The following is a 20430-nucleotide window of genomic DNA, read 5'->3' as shown; positions in this document are numbered from 1 at the left end:
GAAGACTGAATGTTGTAATTAAATCAAAAGGTGCTTCAACATAGTATTAGTTTAAGGGTGTGCAGACACAACAAAGTATTAGTTTAAGGGTGTGCACACTTATGCAGCCAGTGTATTGTATGTTTTTTATTTTTTATATCCCCCCCCCCCCCCCAACAGATTTGTTTCTCAATTGAATTGTACAGGTTATAGGTCACAGTAAAGGTGGGAAAAGTTTTGAAATGATTTATTGTGGTCTCATTTTGTTATCACAAAAACTTGGCATTTTAACAGGGTGTGTACACTTTTTATATCCACTGTGAAAATGTTTTTAGTCCCTTTAGTTTTACACACAGTTCAATCCTATTTTTATCAACCAGAGAAAAAGCTGTGGACAATAATAGAGTTGAAGGAATTTATCTGACAGGGAAAGAGTTAAGTGGAAAAAGCTGATCCTCCCAAGAGAACACGGTTGTTTAGGACTACGCGATATGAAGGGGATAATTTAGAGCCAGAAAGTTAAGCCTCATATACATAAACACAAGCAGAAGGTTATAATTCAGAGTGAAAAGGGGTGCCTGACGAAGTGGAAGAGAGCTCAAGAAATAAGGTGAGAGTTGGGTTTTGGATGCAGATCCTTAAGGAAAATAGTAACCACCATACAGAATATGTTCATAAAGATGCAGAAAGTATTCTAAGAAATAAGATAACACGTGACTGGAGAAAGAAGATTTTGCCAACAGGGATGACTGCAAGTTGTGTTAAAGGAAATAGGAAAGACAGGGATGACATTTACTGGAGAAAAACTAGCAAAGGAACCAAGGTATTGGGAGCAAATAACTAAAAAGTACAGTTTTGTACCTACCATAAATGTAGATGTTCGAAGATCCACATTGCTGCAGTCCTTACACTTGGGTAGTCCGCTGTCCTCGGTCGGCCCGAATATCAAAGTATCAGGCTGACGTCGGTCAGGGCGCATTTGACTGACATCAGGATGTCAGGGTACAAATGCGCATGACCGACGTCATATCCTCAGTCTTTTCTTGCCCCAGATGTCAGAAGACCCTAAAAATAAAGGCCAAAACCAAAAGACAGCAAACAACCAACCAACCACCCTTGCACTAACTATATGTACAATATATACAATATACACAATATGTACAACCCAACCCAGACAACCACCTCTAACTACAGAGGGGAAGGAGGGAGGGTAAATTGGACTGCAGCAATGTGGATCTTCGAACATCTACATTTATGGTAGGTACAAAACTGTACTATGTTCTTCATCTCACATTGCTGCAGTCCTTACACTTGGGTAGAATCCCAAAGCAGAGGTAAGGGAGGATGGCTAACTACAAGGAAGCAGGAGCTGCCAAAATGCCCTGCAAAACAGCAGTGGCAAAACCAGCCCTGGACTTAGAGTAAAGTGGCAGGTGATAATGCCTAGAGAAAGTATGCACAGAACTCCAAGTAGCTGCCTCCAAAATATCCTTGGTTGCCACTCCCTCAAAAAGCTGTTGAAGTGGCAGTAGCCCTAGTGGAATGAGGCCTAATCCCAGCTGGAATCTCCTTGCCATGATGGGAATAACAGAAAGCAATGCAAAACCCAATCCACTTAGAAATAGTTTGTTTTGACACAGGCTTGCCCTGAGAACTCAAAGCAAAAGAAACAAACAACTGCTGAGACTGCCTGAACCCTTTAGTTCTGTCCAAATAATAACGCAACTGCCTGTGGACATCTAAAGTGTGCAAAATCTTTTCCCCTTTATTTTGGGGATTTGCATAAAAAGTAGGCAAATGAATAGTTTGGTTTAAAGCCACACTAGAAACCACCTTAGGCATAAAGGAAGGATTAGTCCGTAATGATACCCTATCCTTATGGAAAATCAAGAAAGGCTCAACTGCCATAAGGGCCTGCAATTCAGAAACCCTTCTTGCAGAGGTAATGGCCAACAAAAAAGCAGTCTTCCATGATAAATATTTCAACTCAGCAGTAGCTGCAGGCTCAAAAGGTTGTAGAGTGAGTTTCTCCAACACAAAATTGAGATCCCAAGCAGGAGTAGGAGCTCTTGGGGGTCTTATATTCTTTGCCCCTCTAAGAAATTGCTTGAACAAAGGATGAGAAAACAATGGTGGGTTGCAATCATAGTGAGCTGAAATTGCTGCAGCATGAACTTTAATAGAAGAGAAAGACAAACCTTTGTCTAGTAACTCAGTAAGATATTGAAGAGCCACACACAAATTAGGCTCAGAAACATCAAAATCTTTTGCTGCACTCCAAAACAAAAATCTCTTCCATTTGTCTGCGTACACTTTCCTTGTACTAGGCCTCCTAGCTTCCAAAATAACATTCAAAACTTGCTGAGGAAGTGGAGGCCCACTATGGTTCAAAACAGAATATGCCAGGCTGTTAGGTGCAGAGAGTGAAGCTTGACATTTAGCAAATGGCTGTCCTCCTGCGACAACAGGTGTGGAATCGAAGGCAAAAGCCATGGAGGCTTCCGTACCAGACTTCTCAGTAATGGGTACCAGTGTTGTCGAGGCCAATCCGGAGCTATTAAAATCATCCTTGGCTTGTCCTGTCTGACTTTTAGAAGTACCTTTGGGAGGAGAGGCAGAGGTGGAAAGGCATACACATGAAGATTGCTCCAATTGAAAGAAAGAGCAGCCACTCTCCAAGCTGTGGGATGAAACCTTTTTGTGCAAAACCTTGGCAGCTGATGGTTCAGTGGAGAAGCGAACAGATCTATGTCTGGAGTTCCCCAGGACACTGTCAATTTCTGAAATACATGAGGATCCAATTTCCACTCGTGGGGATCCATAATTCGTCTGCTCAACACATCTGCTAAGGAGTTCTGTGCCCCTGGCAGAAACCTTGCCTGAAGATTGAGCTGTAAACTGAGAGCAGTCTCCCACAAAATCATTGCTTGCCTGCATAGAGGATAAGAATCGTTCCCCCTTGCTTGTTGATGTACCACATGACAGTTGTGTTGTCTGTTAGAATCAACACCTGCCCTGGAAGAAGTAATTCTTTGAAAGCTATTAATGCAAACTGGACTGCTAACATCTCCTTCATGTTGATATGTAGATGTTGTAGTCTGACAGGCCACTTGTTTTGTATCCACTTTCCATTTAGATGAGCTCCCCAAGCTTTGTCTGAGGCATCTGTCGTTAAAATCTGACTCGCCTCTGGCCGGGTCACAGAGAGTCCCTTGTTTAGGTGACATTCCTGAGCCCACCACAAAAATTCCTTTTGAATGCAAGGTATTATTTGAATGACAGTGTCCAGATCCTGGCAGTACTGTGTCCACACATTTTTGAGATACCATTGTAGCTTCCTCATATGCAGTTTGGCATTGGGAAGCACCAGAATACAAGATGCCATGAACCCTAAGGCTTGAAGGACTGTCCTTGCAGTCAGCCCGGACTGATGAGATAGTTGATGGAAGTAAAGGGATAGACTCTTTTGTTTGTCCGGGGTTAAAAAGGCCATCTGGGATGCTGTATTCAGTCTCACACCCAGAAAGCACATGTCTTGAGAGGGTACTAGACTCGACTTTATTTCGTTCACAGAATACCCTAGGCATCTTAGCACTGCTATCACATATTCCAAATGATGAAGAAGCTCTTCTCTTCCTTGAGCCAGAATTAGGCAGTCGTCCAAATAAGGATAGATCTGTATTCCTTTTAGTCTGAAGAAAGCTATTACTGGAGCCAGAACTTTCGTGAACACTCTGGGCACAGTAGATAAGCCAAAGGGCAATGCAGAGAACTGATAGTGAGAAGTCCCAGCTCAAAAACGCAGATACTTTCTGCAACATAGTTCGATAGGAACATGAAGGTAAGCCTCCTTGAGATCCAAAGTTACCATCCAATGATCTTTGCCTATCAGAGGTAAAAGCTGCTGTAACGTCAACATTTTGAACTTGGGAATGTCCAGATAAGTGTTGAGGATAGATAAATCCAAAATTGGTCTCCACGTGTTCCCCTTCTTTGGTACTAGGAACAGGCGAGAATAAAATCCTAGGCCCACTTCTGGCAGAGGGACCGGCTGTATGGCCCCTAGTTGGAGCAACAGAGAAACCTGTTTTTGAGCCTCTATTCTTTGTTGAGGAGGAACGTCTGGCATGCCTTTGAAAGGAGGCAAGGTATGGAAATAAAACCTGTAGCCGTGGTGTATGATATCCAATACCCATCTGTCCTGGGTAATTAAACTCCAATTTTCTTTGAAAAGTGCCAACCTTCCTCCCAAAGGTGCTGCCAGACGAGCAGGCTCTGGCAGCTGAAAAGGTAGGTCATTGGGTCTGCTTACGAAAGGACTGACCCCTGCCCTCGCCCGAAGCCTGTGCAGGAGAACTCCCTGTTCTAGGCCTGAAAGAGCTCTGGGCTCTGCCCTTACCACGTCTAGATCTACCCCTAGACTGTGAATCATAAGAAGGATATGTCCACCCTTTAGTAGGCCAATTTCTACTAAACTTTGGAGGCTGGACCTGCAAAAAATTTTTAACAGTCTGCATAGACTTAGCCTTGTCTTCCATTTTCTTTAAAACTGTCTCAACAGGAGGACCAAACAACACATCAGATTGTAAAGGAGCATCTAAAATCCTTGTTTTAACATTTTCAGACAAATTCTGATCCCTCAGCCAGGCGTGCCTGCGAAGAACTGACCCAGTGGCAGCCACCCTAGACGAGGCCTGTACAGCATCAAAACCACATTGCAAAGAATGCTTACCCACCTGTTCAGAAACATACACTAAATCTTGCAACTCTTTACAATCAATACCTACTGCCAGAGCATCAACCTTAGACTTCAATTGTGAAAGGAGATAGTTTTGGTATTTCAACATGTGAAACTGGCAATTCAGAGCCCTCATAGCAAGAGTGGAAGAAGTATAGACTTTCTTTCCCCATCTATCCAAGGCCCTAGCCTCCTTGTCTGCAGGAACCGGATTCTTAACAACAGAAGCCTTAACACCTTTAGGCCCCTGGCTAACAGTTTCTGGGTCTGCCCTAGGACTCTTAAAAAGATACTTATGAGCTTCAGGCACCCTGTAATACCTATCCGGCTTAACAGGAGCAGGAGGCAAAGAATCAGGATTAAGAGAAGCTTCTGTAAAAACATCTTCCACTACATCCAAAACAGAAGGTATAGCCAAAGGCCGATGCTGGGGTAAAAACAGAAATTCCCTAAGCCTTTTCCTGGAATCAGAGAAGTCCTGACCTTCCCACTTAAAATGCTCCCTCATGGAATGAAGAGTTTCTGAAAAAGAAAAATCCTCAGGAGGAGTAGCAGAAGGAGTAGAATCATCCACATCAGAATCAGAATAAGGAGAGCACTCCTGCAAGTCTTCAGCCGAAGACTCAAACATCTGAAGCCTGCTCAAAACCCCCCAGCTCAGGCTCCACCCTAGGTCTCTTATCAGGAGGGGGCATAGAACCCCTAATCAAAGTAATCAAATCTTCTGCCATTTTAAGCATATGCTTCTTGGGCACAGTACCTGAAGAGCTAGGGGTAACACCAACTGAAGCTAAACCTGGCCTGCCCCTGGGAGAAGCCTTTGAAACAGAAGGAGAGGGCCTAGCCACCTTAGGAAGGGAGGGGAGTATAGTAACATGAGAAGCCCCCTCAGCCTGACTAGTCTCCTGAGAGGCCACATCTTGCAATAATAAGGTCTCACCCTGAGAACACAAAGAAACCTCCGGAGGAGCCACCGGCTCCACCGACACCTCTAAAGAACCGGCGTCCGGTACAGACGGTTCTTCTAACCTAGGCTTAACTGCCTTGTCCTTGCGCTTCTTCGAAGAAGCGGGCGTCGGAGCATCCGACGGCATTTTATAGTTGCACCGCTTCCCAAAGACTAACCTTGCACAATCCAACCTTCTCTTTATAGTGCGTTTATTAAATCTAGCACAAGAGCAACAGCCAACAACGTCGTGCTCAGGCCCTAAGCAAGGAATACACAAAGTATGATAATCTCTATGCGGTATCTGTTTCCCACAAGAAATGCAATTATTAACTTTTTCTGACATCCGGTAAATGACTGAGGCAAGAAAAAACTAAAATATTCCCCAACGGGGTACTTAGCCAACTTTGAACTCGGTCTGAAACTTCTAAATCGAAAAATCTCAGAACGCCAACCGGCACTTGCAATGCTGCTTCTGCATCGGACCATGCAGCAAAAAAGACTGAGGATATGACGTCGGTCATGCGCATTTGTACCCTGACGTCCTGATGTCAGTCAAATGCGCCCTGACCGACGTCAGCCTGATACTTTGATATTCGGGCCGACCGAGGACAGCGGACTACCCAAGTGTAAGGACTGCAGCAATGTGAGATGAAGAACATCGGGAAAGGTAACAGAGTGGTATGAAGCCAAGAAGAGGTATGGACTGGAGGTTAGAGACTGCTTTCCCTATCAGGGACTGACATCATAATCCAGGTAAAGAGAAGGGGGAGTAAAAAACCTGCTGTGGTAGATTTTTTAGTTGAATGTAGAACAGAAGCTGCTGTTAAAAAGGGGATAATTAGCAGGGCAAAGAAAACATTGTATGACAACTATAAGAATCAATCAGAGGAAGTTAGAAAAAAATTTAGAAGAGAGAATGGAAAAACAATTCACAAGGGAACAATGGGAGAACATATGCATGGCTCCCAAGTACGCAACAAAATCGAGAAAGTTTAGGATTTTTGCTTGGAAGTGTTTGCATAGGCATTTTTATACCTCAAGCAGACTCCAAAGAATTTTTCCTCAGGTAGATGGCAAAAGTTGGAGGTATGATGGGGAAGAAATAGGTATCTGAGAACATATGCTTTTGGAGTGCAATTAAAAATTATCTACACAAAACTGTTGGGTGAGTAAATAAGTCTAAGGAAATTATGTTTTATTTTGAGTTGGGAGACACGATCTGAATTGCCTACACATAGTAAAGCCCTGTTAAGTTGAACTCCGGTGGCTGCTAAAAAAGCAATTACTAGAAAATGGAAATCAAAGTCTGAACCAACTGCAGTTGGAGTAGTGCATATTATAACAAAGATACAAGAACAGGACGTGTGATCTTTAAGAAAAGGGTAAGAGAAAATTACATAGAAAAAATGGAAATTGTGGGAATACACTGAGAAAAAGTTTTGGGAGTACGAAAGAGGTTTAAGAAAAGGCAGGAACTGAGGAATTTATGTATTGCTGGATTTATTATATCATATAGAAAAAACTTATAGGATGTACAATGTTTGTAAAAGTGAACTTGGTAATACAGTTTATTTATATATATAAATGCAAGTTTGCCTATGTAACAAGTTCTATTTCAATAAAGGTGTTTTTTTTAATGTTACTAATACTATATATTCATGGAATATATCTTTAGTATGTAATACATGATAAAGGTATACAACAATGGACAATACAGCTTATAAAGGCTAGCACAGAATCACCTTTGTGCAAATGTAATCCTGTAACAATGTAATGTATAACTTAAATTAAACACCAAAACAATGTAAGTATATGATTTATCATCTTTGAATTTTTTGGAACCTGTCTTGTACACTGAAATTTTCAAATAAAAACAATATAAAAGAATATAAATTAATATAAAAAAATGATAAAACAATGTGATGCAGGTTTTCAGCAATATCAAAAGCAGGCCTTGTTTTTTTGACAAAATAAATCATTTTGAAAGTATGACTTTTAAGCAAATTATTTCCATCAGTAGTATAGATATGACAGAGCCTTATCTTTTACTCACATTTGGTTTTACAACCTTGTAAATAAACGACATTTCAGTTTGCAAATGTGGACACTGGGTAGTACTGACAACCATCATATATTTAGGACTAACTTTATGCATGCAGCTGGAGCTAATGTATTTGAGGACAAATGCATACATTTTTTTAAATATGACAGAAGGCTAAAAAGGCTAAATCATGCATGATTCTTTATTTTAATGTGTGAAGCAGGACTGCTTATATTTACCATGCATCTCCAGTTCTGTGATGGGGGGTGTACTTGATTCTATAAGCTACAGGATCCATTTTTCCATCTTCCATAACCATCTTCATTCGCAAGGTTGCCTCCCCCTCTGCAAATTTTCCTTTCTTCATGTCCTATGGATCGAAAAGCAAAAATACTAGGTTATTTATTGCATGCACTGTGCAAAACAAAACCTAATAATTACACTATTTCAGTAACAAATACAATGTTTACAAAGATGCAAGTTTGAACGTTTTTCACAAAACCAAGGAATGAATGCAGTAGCATGTAAAAAGAAAAAGTGTGATACGTCTTTCTCTATACATACGTGCTCTATGTTTACATCTATCTTACTGTGTTTGTGTGTGCGCACGCGTGCGCGCACCTTTCTAAAAAAACACACGTATATTTTATATATATATATATATATATATATATATATATATATATATATATTACATATATGGATATATTATGTGTACACACATATATATGCACTTTAACTGCACATGCTCAGACATAACCTCAGAGCACACAACAAAACTGTTTTTTTGCAGGGGGCAGGCTCTTCCCAACCCTGGGGGCCCCATTATACATTCTTACTCTGAGATCTCACAACACCAAGGAAACAGAAACATTCCTCAACCGTGGTAATGTAGTGATCTTGCAGAATTGTCGAGAAAACAAATGTCGTCCTTAAGTGCACCTACATAAATGTTTAGTTTTATATATATATATATATATATATATATATATATATATATATATATATATATATATATATATATATACACACATATATATATATATATATACACACACACGCACACACAGTGTTTGTATGCATGTGTTTGTGCTCTTGTGCATATACATAAGCACATACATACATAAGCACACATCTAATTGCATACACACAGCCAAAAACACATACATATCACCTGCCTATATAGTTAGGTCTGCAAGCAAAGCCACCCCAGTTCTAGGAATTCCTTTCTGAGCCACAACTGAACTGCACTGTGCATACCAAGAATATCATAACTTCATGGCTAACCTCCCCTCAATGCTGCAGGAACCAAAGAAATTGCAGGTTTCCTTAAGAGACAAGAAAGCACTGTTGTGTAAAGTCTTATCACAAAAGTAGATGTTCTTCATTTCACTGCTGTAGTATTCCTAAAATGTGGGATCTCCTGCCATGGACAGTACAACATCTGGCCAGTATACCAAAGCCTTTACATCATCCTCGCATCATCTGTCAAACATATGCTCCCCATGCAGGCAAAGGGCATAAAAGTAATGTATGAATGTTCCAGATTCAGAACTGAAGTGTCCCAGAAGAACTAGAGCCATCCCAGTGGAAAGGATAACATGAACATCCAGAGGGAAAACGAAAGAGAAGAGACAGTCAAAGACCCTTCGGCCAGCCAAGAGCTCTCTACAGAAGAAAGAAAACAAAGGGGTAGAAGGGAAGGACTGAATACTGCAACAATGAAATGAAGGACATCTACTGTTACGGTAAGACTTTACACAACTGTACTATACTTTCCATATCATTGTTGCAGTATTCATAACATATGGAAGATTACTAAAGGAACTGATAAGGATGGGAGGAAGAGGAAGGCACAGAGAAGCCCTCAGCAAACCTATGAAGGACAGCTCTGGAAAATGACATCCAACTTGGAATGTTTGGTAAAAGTGTGAACAGAGGACCAATCAGCAAATTCAAGGATGGATCAAGTATCCAAACCCTTGAAGAAAGCACCAGAAGAGACCATTGCCATCGGAGAATGAACCCCAAACTGAAGCAGACAGCTATTTTCCATGAAAGGAATAACAAAAGGAAATGACCATAGAAATCCAGGAGGATATGGTTCGCTTAGAAACAACTAAACCCAATGTTCTGGTATGAAAAGAAACAAAAAGCTGCTTGTTGATAGCCTTTGTCTTATTCAAATAATACCCGAGCTGTCTATGAAGATCCAAGGCATGAAGAACCTTCTCAATAGCAGATTGTGAAGAAGGAAAAAAGAAAGGAAGCTGGACAGACTGATTAAGAGAGAACTCACTTGATCAATTTGGACATAAATGAAAGATTAGTATTCAGAGACACCCTGTCCCTATGAATAATCAAAAAGGGAAGAATAGCCATCACAGCCTGAAGTTCAGAAACTCTCTCGATTAAAGTAAGGGCAACTAATAAAACAGTGTTCCAGGTGCAGTGTTGCAAAGAGATGGGCTCAAAAGGAGTCAGAGTCAGTTTTTTCAGGAACAAAATTAAGGTCCTAAGAGGGAGGAATAGGTTTTCTTGGAGGTCTGATATGAATTATGCCATTAAGGAATTGTTTGACCTCAAAATGAGAGGCCAAAGGTGGGCTCAAGGGCAGTCAAGATGAGGCTGGTGGCAGATTGAGCCAGCACTGGAGAAAGGAACAAAAGACCCCCACTGAAAACTGAAAAGGGATCCTGGTGATACTTGAGACACCAAAAAGAAAATCTTTTCCATTTAGCCATATTGGATTTTCTGGCAGTGAATTTCCTGGACTCCGGCAGAACCCTAGGTATACCCTCAGACAAGCTGTGTAATCAAAATCTTATCACCCAATGTGCCAAATGAAGAGTGGACAAGTGTGGGTAAATGAGACCCCCCCCCCCCCGTGTCATGTGTGAGAAGATCCATCTGGTGATGTAACTTGTGATGATTGCCCCTGGTCAGGTGAAAGGGGAGCGGGAACCAGTGCTGTCTTGGCAAAAAGGGAGTCACCAGCAAAATTCTTACGGAGTCCTTCCTGATCGTGTGCAGGACCCTGGGAAGAAGAGGAGGTTAAGCACACAAGAACATCCTCTTCCAAGTAAAGGACATGGCATACACCTTCCAAGCCAGAGGACTTGGAACTCTGGAACAGAAGTGAGGAAGTTGCCTGTTTAGAGGGAAGGCAAAAAAATCCACTTTAGGTATACCCCACCGAAGTTCTATGTCTAGAAACACCTCTCTGTGAAGAATCCACTCATGAGCTTGTATCCAGGAACTGCTTAGGAGTCTGCCACTAAACTGTGTTCTGAAGGAATGTAGACCAGCTGATGGTGGATAGCCGAATCCCAGGGCTGAAAGGCTAGTCTTGTACCCTTTGGTTTGAGGATGTACCACTGTAGAGTTGACAGTACAGAAACCTGAGGAGCAAGAATGAGTGCCCTCATTTCTTTTATGTTGATGTGGTGTGCCACTAATGAAGGGGCCATAAACCCTGAACCCTCGATTGTAAGAGAAGGCTCCACAGCCAGAGAATTGTTATGGCTAGGCTTGTATAGGCCCTGGGGTTGATAGCCTAGTACCAACCTATGAACTCCCCCCACCTCAGATCGGAAAGTCTGTGAATAAATCCTGAGTAGGGCTAGGAGTATGGCAATGCAGCCCCGGCTTGAGGGAGATCTACTTGAATCCATTAGTGCAACTCGAGTTAGAGACAAGGAAGCAAGAGAACTGTAAACTTCAGAGGGTGGCAATACTGAGGCCAAACTGTCTTTAAATACCACTGAAGTTTTCTCATGTAAAGCTTGGCCAAAGGTAGCATGGGAATGGTAGATGCCGCAACCACCAGGATTCTCAGAAATTCCCTTTCAGAAATGAGAGAAAGCAGAAGCAGAGATTGGAAGTAGGTTGACAAAGACAGAAACTTTGAAGAAAGGAGAGAAGCCAACATTGGAATGGTTTGAATTCTGCAACCCAGAAAAATGTGGTCTTGAGGAAGAGTCAAACTGGACTTCTTGAGATTAATGGTGAATCCCAGACTGCACAAAAGGAATGATGAAGTAAAAGCTTGATTTGGGAGAGAGACCGAAGAAGTAGGTTGTCTAGATATGGGAATATCTGGATTCCTTGAAGCCTGCAAAAGGCTACGGACAGGGGCCAGAAATTTGGTGGTCACCCTTCAGGCCTCAGAAAGACCAAAGAGTAAAGCAGAGAACTGAAAATGAGAGGAAGAGTCAGAGAAATGTTGAAGACTTTTATCCTTTAAGTCTAGGGAGACCAGAAAGGGCTGTGGAAATAAAAGTGGAAACAGAGTTTGCAGAAAAAGTATCCGAAAGGAAGACATTACTAGAAAGTTATTTAAAAGGAAAGATCTAGGACCAGTCTCCAGATCCCTCTTCTCTGGGAACCAGAAGCATTTTGGATATCTGGATATTTGGATACAGTATCTTTGGGATACTGTAAATCCTGCAGAACTCCAGAAAATGAGGAAGCTGGTCTGGAGGAAAACCTGATTTGGGGGGGGGGGGATTCCATACCATAAAATAACTGACAGACAATGGACAGAACCCAGAGCAGCATAGGGAAAGCCTGAAAGACAGGGGAACCTGGCCAAGGGGAATGGAAGCAAACATGGCAGATCGAAGCAAATCTGTCCTGAAAAGGGGGCTTTTGAGTTTAAGTCTAGGTAGGTTTATCAGCCAAAATACACTAAGGAACCTTCTTTTCCCTTTAGAAGGCTGACTAGGTTGCCTAAGCACAAAGGCAGACCTAGAAAGATAGTTTCTGTGAAATTTGGGCATGGGAGAAACAAAGATTTGTTTAAGATCCTGCATCACTATTTTTGTCTTGCAGAATCTTAAACTAATCAACAGCAGCTGTACCAAAGAGACTCTGACTGTCCAAAGGAGCAGCCAGGAGCTTGGCCTTAATATCATCATGTAAAGCCTGGAGGAAAAGCCAGGAGTGCTCCCACAATTGGCAGCTCTAGAGGGTGCATCAGAGAGACAGGTAATATAAGAAATAAAACTTAATAAGGAGCGACAGCAGTTTTGCCTTCATGGTCAGTAAAGTCAGAAAAACCTCCCCAATCTGTGACAAAAGGGCCAAAACATACCTATTCATATGGGTTTGATAATTAATGTCCATGAAGGCCAAAGTGGCAAAAGTGTACACTTTCCCCAACCTCTCTGTAGCCCTACTGTCTATAAGTAGGAAGGAGTTTGGAAGAGGGTAAAAGCTTGGATGGCTTGTCAGCAGAGAGACGGACCACAGCAGGGTCTGAGGGAGGACACTTGTAGAGATACTTAAAGGCCTCAGGCACTTTATAAAAATGGTCAGCGTTCTTGGAGACTGGCAATTGGGAATCAGGTGCCAAAGAAGCAGTTGCAAATGTATCCAACAAAGCATCTAATACAGGAGGGGAGAGCAGAAGGTTTAGGAGATTCCATTTGCAACAGCTAATAATACCTCTTTTGAATATCAGACTCTTGTGAGCAGTCCCACTTAAAATATTCTATCATGAGAAAGTACAGTTGTGTACACTTACCATAAATGTAGATGTTAGAGTGTATTCACTGTTGCAGTCATCACATTTGGGTTATCTGCCTGCAGGTAGCCCTCAGCCGGCCTAAATATCAGAGTCTTGGGATTTCTGCGTCGGATGCTGTCGCTTCTTCTATGACGTCAGGGGTATAAAACATGCAGCCAATGCCATTACATCAGTTTTTCTTGCCCCAGATGTCAGGTGCCCCCAAATAGGAAGCAGTTATATGGTGTGGAACACCCCCAGCAAAAAGCAAATACACATAGTATAAAATATGGCAAACCAAAAAGGACAGGTAAAAGCAAAGACAATCAGGGCAGGAGGGAGGGTAACCAGGACTGCAACAGTGAATACACTTGAACATCTACATTTACGGTAAGTGTACACAACTGTACTATGTTCTTCGTGTTTCACTGCTGCAGTCATCACATTTGGGTTGATTCCCAAAGCTAAGGAAGGGTGGAGGCAGTTATGAAGCATTAGGGCTGGCAATTAGGCCCTGTAAGACTGATGTGGCAAATCCAGCGCTGGATTTAGAAAATATAGGCAAGTGGTAGTGCTTGGTGAAAGTTTGCACAGAGCTCCAGGTTGCAGCTTCCAGGATGTCCCTGGTAGGGACTCCCCTGAGAAATGCTGTAGAGGTAGATGTAGCCCAAGTGGAATGATTTCTGATCCCCTGTGGGGTAGGTTTCCCATGGTGCTTGTAGCAGAAATGGATGCAGTGTGCTGCCATTTAGAAATAGTTTCCTTTGAAATGGCGTTGCCCTCTGCCCCTGCAGCAAAGCTGACTAGCAGCTGGTCAGATTTTCTGAGAGGCTTAGCCCTGTCCAGATAGAACCTAAGCTGCCTGTGCACGTCCAGGGAATGCAGGATCCTTTCCCCTTTATTCTGAAGATTAGGAAAAAAGGTTGGCAGATGAATGGACTGGTTCAAAGCCACACTAGACACCACCTTGGGCATAAAAGATGGGTTAGTCCTGAGGGAAACCCTGTCTGCATGGAAGATAATGAAGGGTTACACTGCCATAAGGGCCTGCAATTCAGACACTCATCTTGCTGAAGTGATGGCTCGAAGAAAAGCTGTTTTCCATGGGAAGAATTTTAACACTGCTGTAGCCGCAGGTTCAAAGGGTGGAAGTGTGAGCTTTTCTAACACAAAGTTAAGGTCCCAGACTGGAGGAGTCTTAAATTTTTGGCTCCTCTCAGGAACGGTTTTACCAGAGGATGAGAGAAAAGGGGTGGCTCAGTATTATAATGAGCTGAGATGGCAGAGGCATAAATCTTAATTGAAGAGAAGGATAGGCCTTTGTGGAGCATTTCTGTAAAGTAATCTAGTATATGATGCAAGCTGGGCATGGTTGTGCCCATTTCCCTGAGACTAGCTCCAGGAACAGTATCTTTTCCATTTTTCCTAATAGGATTTTCTAGTACTAGGCCTCATTGCCTCAAGAATGACATCCAGCACCTGCTTACTGAGGGTTGCTGATGTTGAATTCAGGGGATTAGCAAGGCTGCAAGGTTCAGGGTCTGTAGCTGAGGGTGCAGAATCTGATCTGCCTGTTGGGACAGCAGGGAAGGAGTCTGAGGCAGATGCCATGGTTGTAGCACTGTCATACTGCGCAAAAGAGGGTACCAGTGCTGGCGTGGCCAGTCTGGTAAAATCAGGATTGTCCTTAGCTTGTCCTGTTTGATATTTAGTAGGACCTTTGAAAGGAATGGCAGAGGGGGAAAGGCATAGACTGTGAGGCTTTCCCAGGTGAAGGACAGGGCATCCACTTTCCAAGCTTGGCTGTGGGGAGTTCTGGTGCAATATTTGCTCAATTGATTGTTCTGAGGGGAAGCAAAAAGGTCCACCTGTGGTGTCCCCCACCTGTTCTTCAAAAGCTTGAATATTTTGGGTTCCAGTTTCCACTTGTGTGGGTCCATGAGATTTCTGCTTAAGTTGTCTGCCAGTGAATTTAGTTTGCCTGGAAGGAATTGAGCTTATAAGTGCACTTGGTTGCTCAAGGCTGTGTTCCACAGAGTTATGGCTAGTCTGCAGAGTGGGTAGGAATGGGTTCCCCCCTGCTTGTTTATGTACCACATAACTGTGGTGTTGTCTGTCTTTACCAATAGTTGTCCTGGAAGAATAAGGCCTTTGAAGGCCGTCAGAGCATTCTGTACAGCTAACATTTCTTTTTGATTGATACGCAGGTGCATTTGGTTTGGGTTCCATTTGCCCTGAATGCACTGTCCTGCCATGTCAGCCCTCCATGCATAGTCTGATTCGTCTGTTGTTAGGGTTTGGGCAGCAGGGAGTAGAGTGAAAATGAGTCCCTTGTTGTGGCCGCAGGCCTTTGCCCACCAAAGGAACTCTGTTCTTAGACAAGGAATGATCGGAATCATTGTTTCTAGGTCCTGAGAATGTTGACACCAGAGACTTTTTAGGTACCACTGAAGTTTCCTCATATGCAGTCTTGCATATGGAATTAGTAGAATGCAAATGTGATAACTGCAACAGTGAAACACGAAGAACATCTAGTGTGTCCCCAAAAGGCAACTCCTCAAAGGGAGAAACAGCACTAAAGGAATTCTCTTCTTTAGACCCATAATCGAACAGAGACAATTTGTCAGGAATAGGCCAACAACTCATCCCCTTAATCTACCTCCTCATCTGAAAAGCAAGAACAGACTAAGCCTGAGGTGGTCTCAAGGGCATCAGTGCACTGAACAAGCCCTAAGCAGAATCCTGCCATTCCCTCTGTGGATCCTTATCAATGGGAGGAATGTGCTTAGTTTTCTGCTTCTTCAGTGGAATGTCTGCTTTAACCCACCTAGGAGGCTCAGAGCCATGCCTAGACTCAGTAAGGGTACCACAGACCTCTTCCCTCTCCAGCATTGTAGGAATCCCCATAAGCCCTTCAGAAATGATCAGCAGTAGTTCCAATTCAACGTCTGCTGCAGAAGTTGCACTGCCTGAAAGGACATGCGAGAAGCTGGCTCCATGTCTGCCTCTGATAGGGGTCAAGGCAGAGGAAACCGGTGTCTGCACTGAATGGTCTTCAGGGTCTTCAGGGTCTTCACTCATCTTGAGACAGATGTTAGGTCGGAGGCTGGACAGAAGCAGAGGAAGACTGAGACTTCTTGGTCATCCTTTTTAAGAGACGGCTGCACCTTGGGGCAAGAAAATTCACCCACTGTACCCCATGTCAAAAGTTTGATATGTTGGTTCTCAAGATAGACAGGACAGAAGGCTGTGAAGCATTTTGGTGACAAAGGCCTGACAAATGGTACACTAGGTATGATTGTGTGAAGCACCTAGGCAGAAAAAACATCTTGTGACAGTCTTTATGGGGGAATCTGCCTCCCACACTGACATTTTCCCTTTCTGGATGATATGAACTCTAAGTACACAAAGGAAGAAAAAGAAGAACCCCCAATGAGGCACTTATCTGTAAATGGCTTGGTAAAAAACAGCTCTGCAAGGGGTGTTCAGACAGATGTTCTACTGTGGCATTCAGACTGGTGGCAAAAAAGTTTTGAGTATGGAGCATTTGTACATCACCTTTCTGCTCTACGCCTGTACGGGAAGCATACGTCTGATGTATGATGCTAGGAGGATGTAAAGGCTTTGGTATACTATCCTTGACAGGAAATCCCTATGACTACTGCAACAGTGATATGGAAGGCATCTGCTGTATATATTACTGCATAGTTTACAGCAGTATAAACTATGTTATTTTAGTATTTTAAAATATCCTAAAATATGAAAAAACAACAAAACCTAATTATAGGGTCTGAAATGTAGAGCTAATGCCTGTCAGTATGCAGGGTGACAATGCCAGAAAGACACAGGTGTGGCCACCCATGCTGCTGACAGTTTGTCAGTGCATACGGAAGAAACATACACAAATGGGAAAAGGTGGCCGTAGCAGTAATATGAGTGCTCATGCCACCATCTATGGGGGGTTAGGCGAAAATAAGGAAAATGTTCAAATTGCCAGGATGTTTGCATCTGACAGCATTAAGCACCCTCTTGGAGGCTTGGATGACACCGCCTCTTGGTCAGGGTAGTATGTCTAATCAAGGAAAGACTTGATGGTAAGTACACATACAGCTTGGACATAGTTTTACCATACGGAAATACTTTCAACACTCATCCAAGTTTTTTTAAGAATGACAAAAGAATATTTGGCCAAGTGATTCAGATGTCTGCTCCCTCAAATAGCCAGTACAGAAGAAAGTAGCACTTTCTTATACTAATCATCTATTCTACTGCAAACTATCTGGATAGTTCTGGGGTCTCTTGACACTCCTGGACTAGCCCCACACAGGTACAAGTAGACAGAGATACCAGGACAGAAGAAAAATGAATCAATGCTAATAATTTCTCCTGGTTTCATTAAAGGCAGGTCATGCCTACTCAACCTGGTAGACTTCTTTGAGAAGCTCACCAAAGCAATGGATGAGAGCAAAATGGTTCATACTACCTACCTTGACCTGGCAAAGGCATCTGACACAATCCCAAGCTCGGGCACTGTTGACAAACTTAAGAGATTAGGTACAAACCGTTTTGTCACCCAGTGGATATCCAGCTGGCACACAGACAGGACCCCAGGAAGTTAGAATTGGGGAATCCACCTCTACAAACAGCTCAGTCACAAGCAGAGTCCATCAGGGATCAGACCTGGGATCGCACCTTTTTGGCATTTACTTCTCTGAAGTCAAAGCCAACGTCAATGGCCTCTGACTCACTAAATTTGCAGATGATTGCAAATTAGGAGCAGTCACTGAATCATCTTCTGACAAACATTCTCCAGAAAGGACTGGCACAGAAACAACTGGTGCCAGAGACATGGACTAAAACTAAATGCCAAGAAATGCATAATATCCTTTGGGAAGTCATCCACCCCTGGAAACTATTATATTGACAACACACTCCTAAGAGCTGATCCAGTAGTCACAGACTTGAGGATACACATGGACAGTGTCGCTCGTCCCTCTCCAACATAGAAGACAAGCAGGTGGGGTATTTCATTTAAATGCTTTAATACATAGAAACACATCAGGATGGACAGCAGCATCATAAAATACAAACTGGTTAACAGGCAGACCTTAAATACATACATGCTTACATCTCAGCAGCTAACTACAAAATGGCAGTCAGGTTCGCAAGTGCTCAGTACTCATACACTTGTGCAAGCCCTTGGATAGCTTCTTAAAGGTACATACACATACACTGATCTACAGACAGTAATCCAGCCTTTGACCATCACGTGTCTACAGTGCTGAGGAAATCATTCGGTGTTGTGCAACCTACAAACAAGGGTATGGCATCTAAGTCCAAAGAATTCATTGTTCCACTGTATTCAGCATTCATCAGATCAATCACCAAGTACAATGCCCCATTTTGTAGGTACCCAAACAAGCATATCCAACAACTGCAACATCCACAGATGTTCCTCACTAAAAGACTTCAGGGGTAAGTGACACATCCTATGCAGACTGCCTCAAGGCCCTATCCCTGTATTCTGACTCCTATACAATGATGAGGGGAGCTCTATGCCTGGCGTACAAGGCACTGTCAAATCTCACACTGATGGACCTCCTGCATATCTGCAAAACAAACAGCACCAGAATTACCTGTTCTAAAGGTTTAAACATTGCCGGTGATACAAATATGACCTGCTGGAAAGACAGGTATGTATCCCAGAGACTACCCCGTCTGGAACTGGCTCCCCATCCATGGGATGCATAGTTCCTCCCTAACCCAATTAAAGTGTAATTTGGACAATTGGATGGGGAACAGGAAATTAATTCCTGGTTAGGTACCTATGTTTCTAATGGACACAGGCAACCTGTAAATGGTTCATCTCCCAGGCCCTTGCTTATAAATGCTTCACCTCCCAAGCCCATGCTTACACTTGTCAAGGGTACCAGAACGTGGAGATTTGGGGTGCATGGCTAGGCTTAAAAAGGCTCTTGTGGTCATTACACTAGTACACAACTATGAACCCAAAAAAAGCCTCACCTACTTGTCCAACTGTAACAAAATCAGTATGTCATGCATACAAACATTACTCAGACCACTCATTACCACAGTAAACCAAATGGCTCCCTACTGAAATGTTGACACTCGAACTGCCAAGTGCCAACACAATGAAAAAAAAAAGACCAGAAATGAATGCAGGAAAAGAGCAAATCCTGACTATCACTATTCAACTTTAAACTTATTTTTTGCAGGTGAAAAGTCTCCACCCCCCCCCCCAACACCCTTGTATATACTTACTCCAAGACTGCCATACCTTAGAGGAAAAGGGAATATTCCAGGAAATGGTTATCTTGGACTTAACATATGTAAATCCCTTTTTCCAGCTATTCAGTCTCAATGTTTCAGGACTCACTATAGCATGTCCCAACATTTCAAATGGTTACCATATCAAACACAGAGTTACCATATGAGGACAGTGGTGAGTGCATAGTACAACAAAATATGAGGGGTTAAAAATATACCGCATCAGACTTAAAAACTCCAAAAACATCTTTGTAATCTGGGACTAAATAGTATGTAAAACAGAATCATACCTCAACTGATAATGTAAGGAGCTTGTGAAAGTGTCAGGTATGCCTGTGTCCAAAATTGGAAACATTTCTAAATTAAGTTAAAAATGATTACAGCTAAATACAACATGACCATAACTTAGGTTGGAAGTGAACAATCCAAATGGTCTTTCTGCTTAGATATGCAAGTGAATACGGTGGGATAATCAATCATGTGTGCAAACAAACTTAGCAAAACCCTTCTATCACATCTTATGGCCCATAAGCCTGCAGCACACCCTAGAAATGTTCTGGCCATTAGGGACTCCATTTATAAAAGACAGACAAACCACTCCTCAGCATTGCAAAAGAAAGGGTGACAGCTGTATACAAAAGTTATGTACTAACCGTTACATTAGATCCATGTTGTCTTATTTCTGTCTGCTTCAAACCTGTGGATTGTCAGATCAGACCTTGGCACCGATCTTGACCTCATTGGTTCCAGAGCTACACACATATATATATATATATATATATATATATATATATATATATATATATATATATATATATGTATTCACACACACATGTACATACATATACAGACACACCAACACGTATGTATCTTGGTGAATTAACCTACTAATATGTAATGGTGAAAAGAATTTCACACTTGTGAGA

General features: G+C 42.4%; 1 protein-coding gene across 1 annotated transcript in view; it reads right to left on the bottom strand.

The window, feature by feature from the left end:
- QARS1 (glutaminyl-tRNA synthetase 1) overlaps positions 1-20430 on the bottom strand; it is a 1547311-nt gene that overhangs the window by 454712 nt on the left and 1072169 nt on the right. The window contains exon 14 of the mRNA XM_044078737.1: positions 7947-8077. Coding sequence (XP_043934672.1) covers positions 7947-8077 — 131 coding nt within the window. The remainder of the gene's footprint in view (positions 1-7946; positions 8078-20430) is intronic.

The sequence above is a fragment of the Protopterus annectens genome, chromosome 7.part1 (genome assembly GCF_019279795.1).
Source record: "Protopterus annectens isolate FY-2018-M chromosome 7.part1, PAN1.0, whole genome shotgun sequence".
NCBI classification, from domain to species: domain Eukaryota; kingdom Metazoa; phylum Chordata; order Ceratodontiformes; family Protopteridae; genus Protopterus; species Protopterus annectens.
The sequence above is the reverse complement of the archived record's forward strand: the minus strand, read 5'-3'. Positions and strand labels throughout refer to the sequence as shown.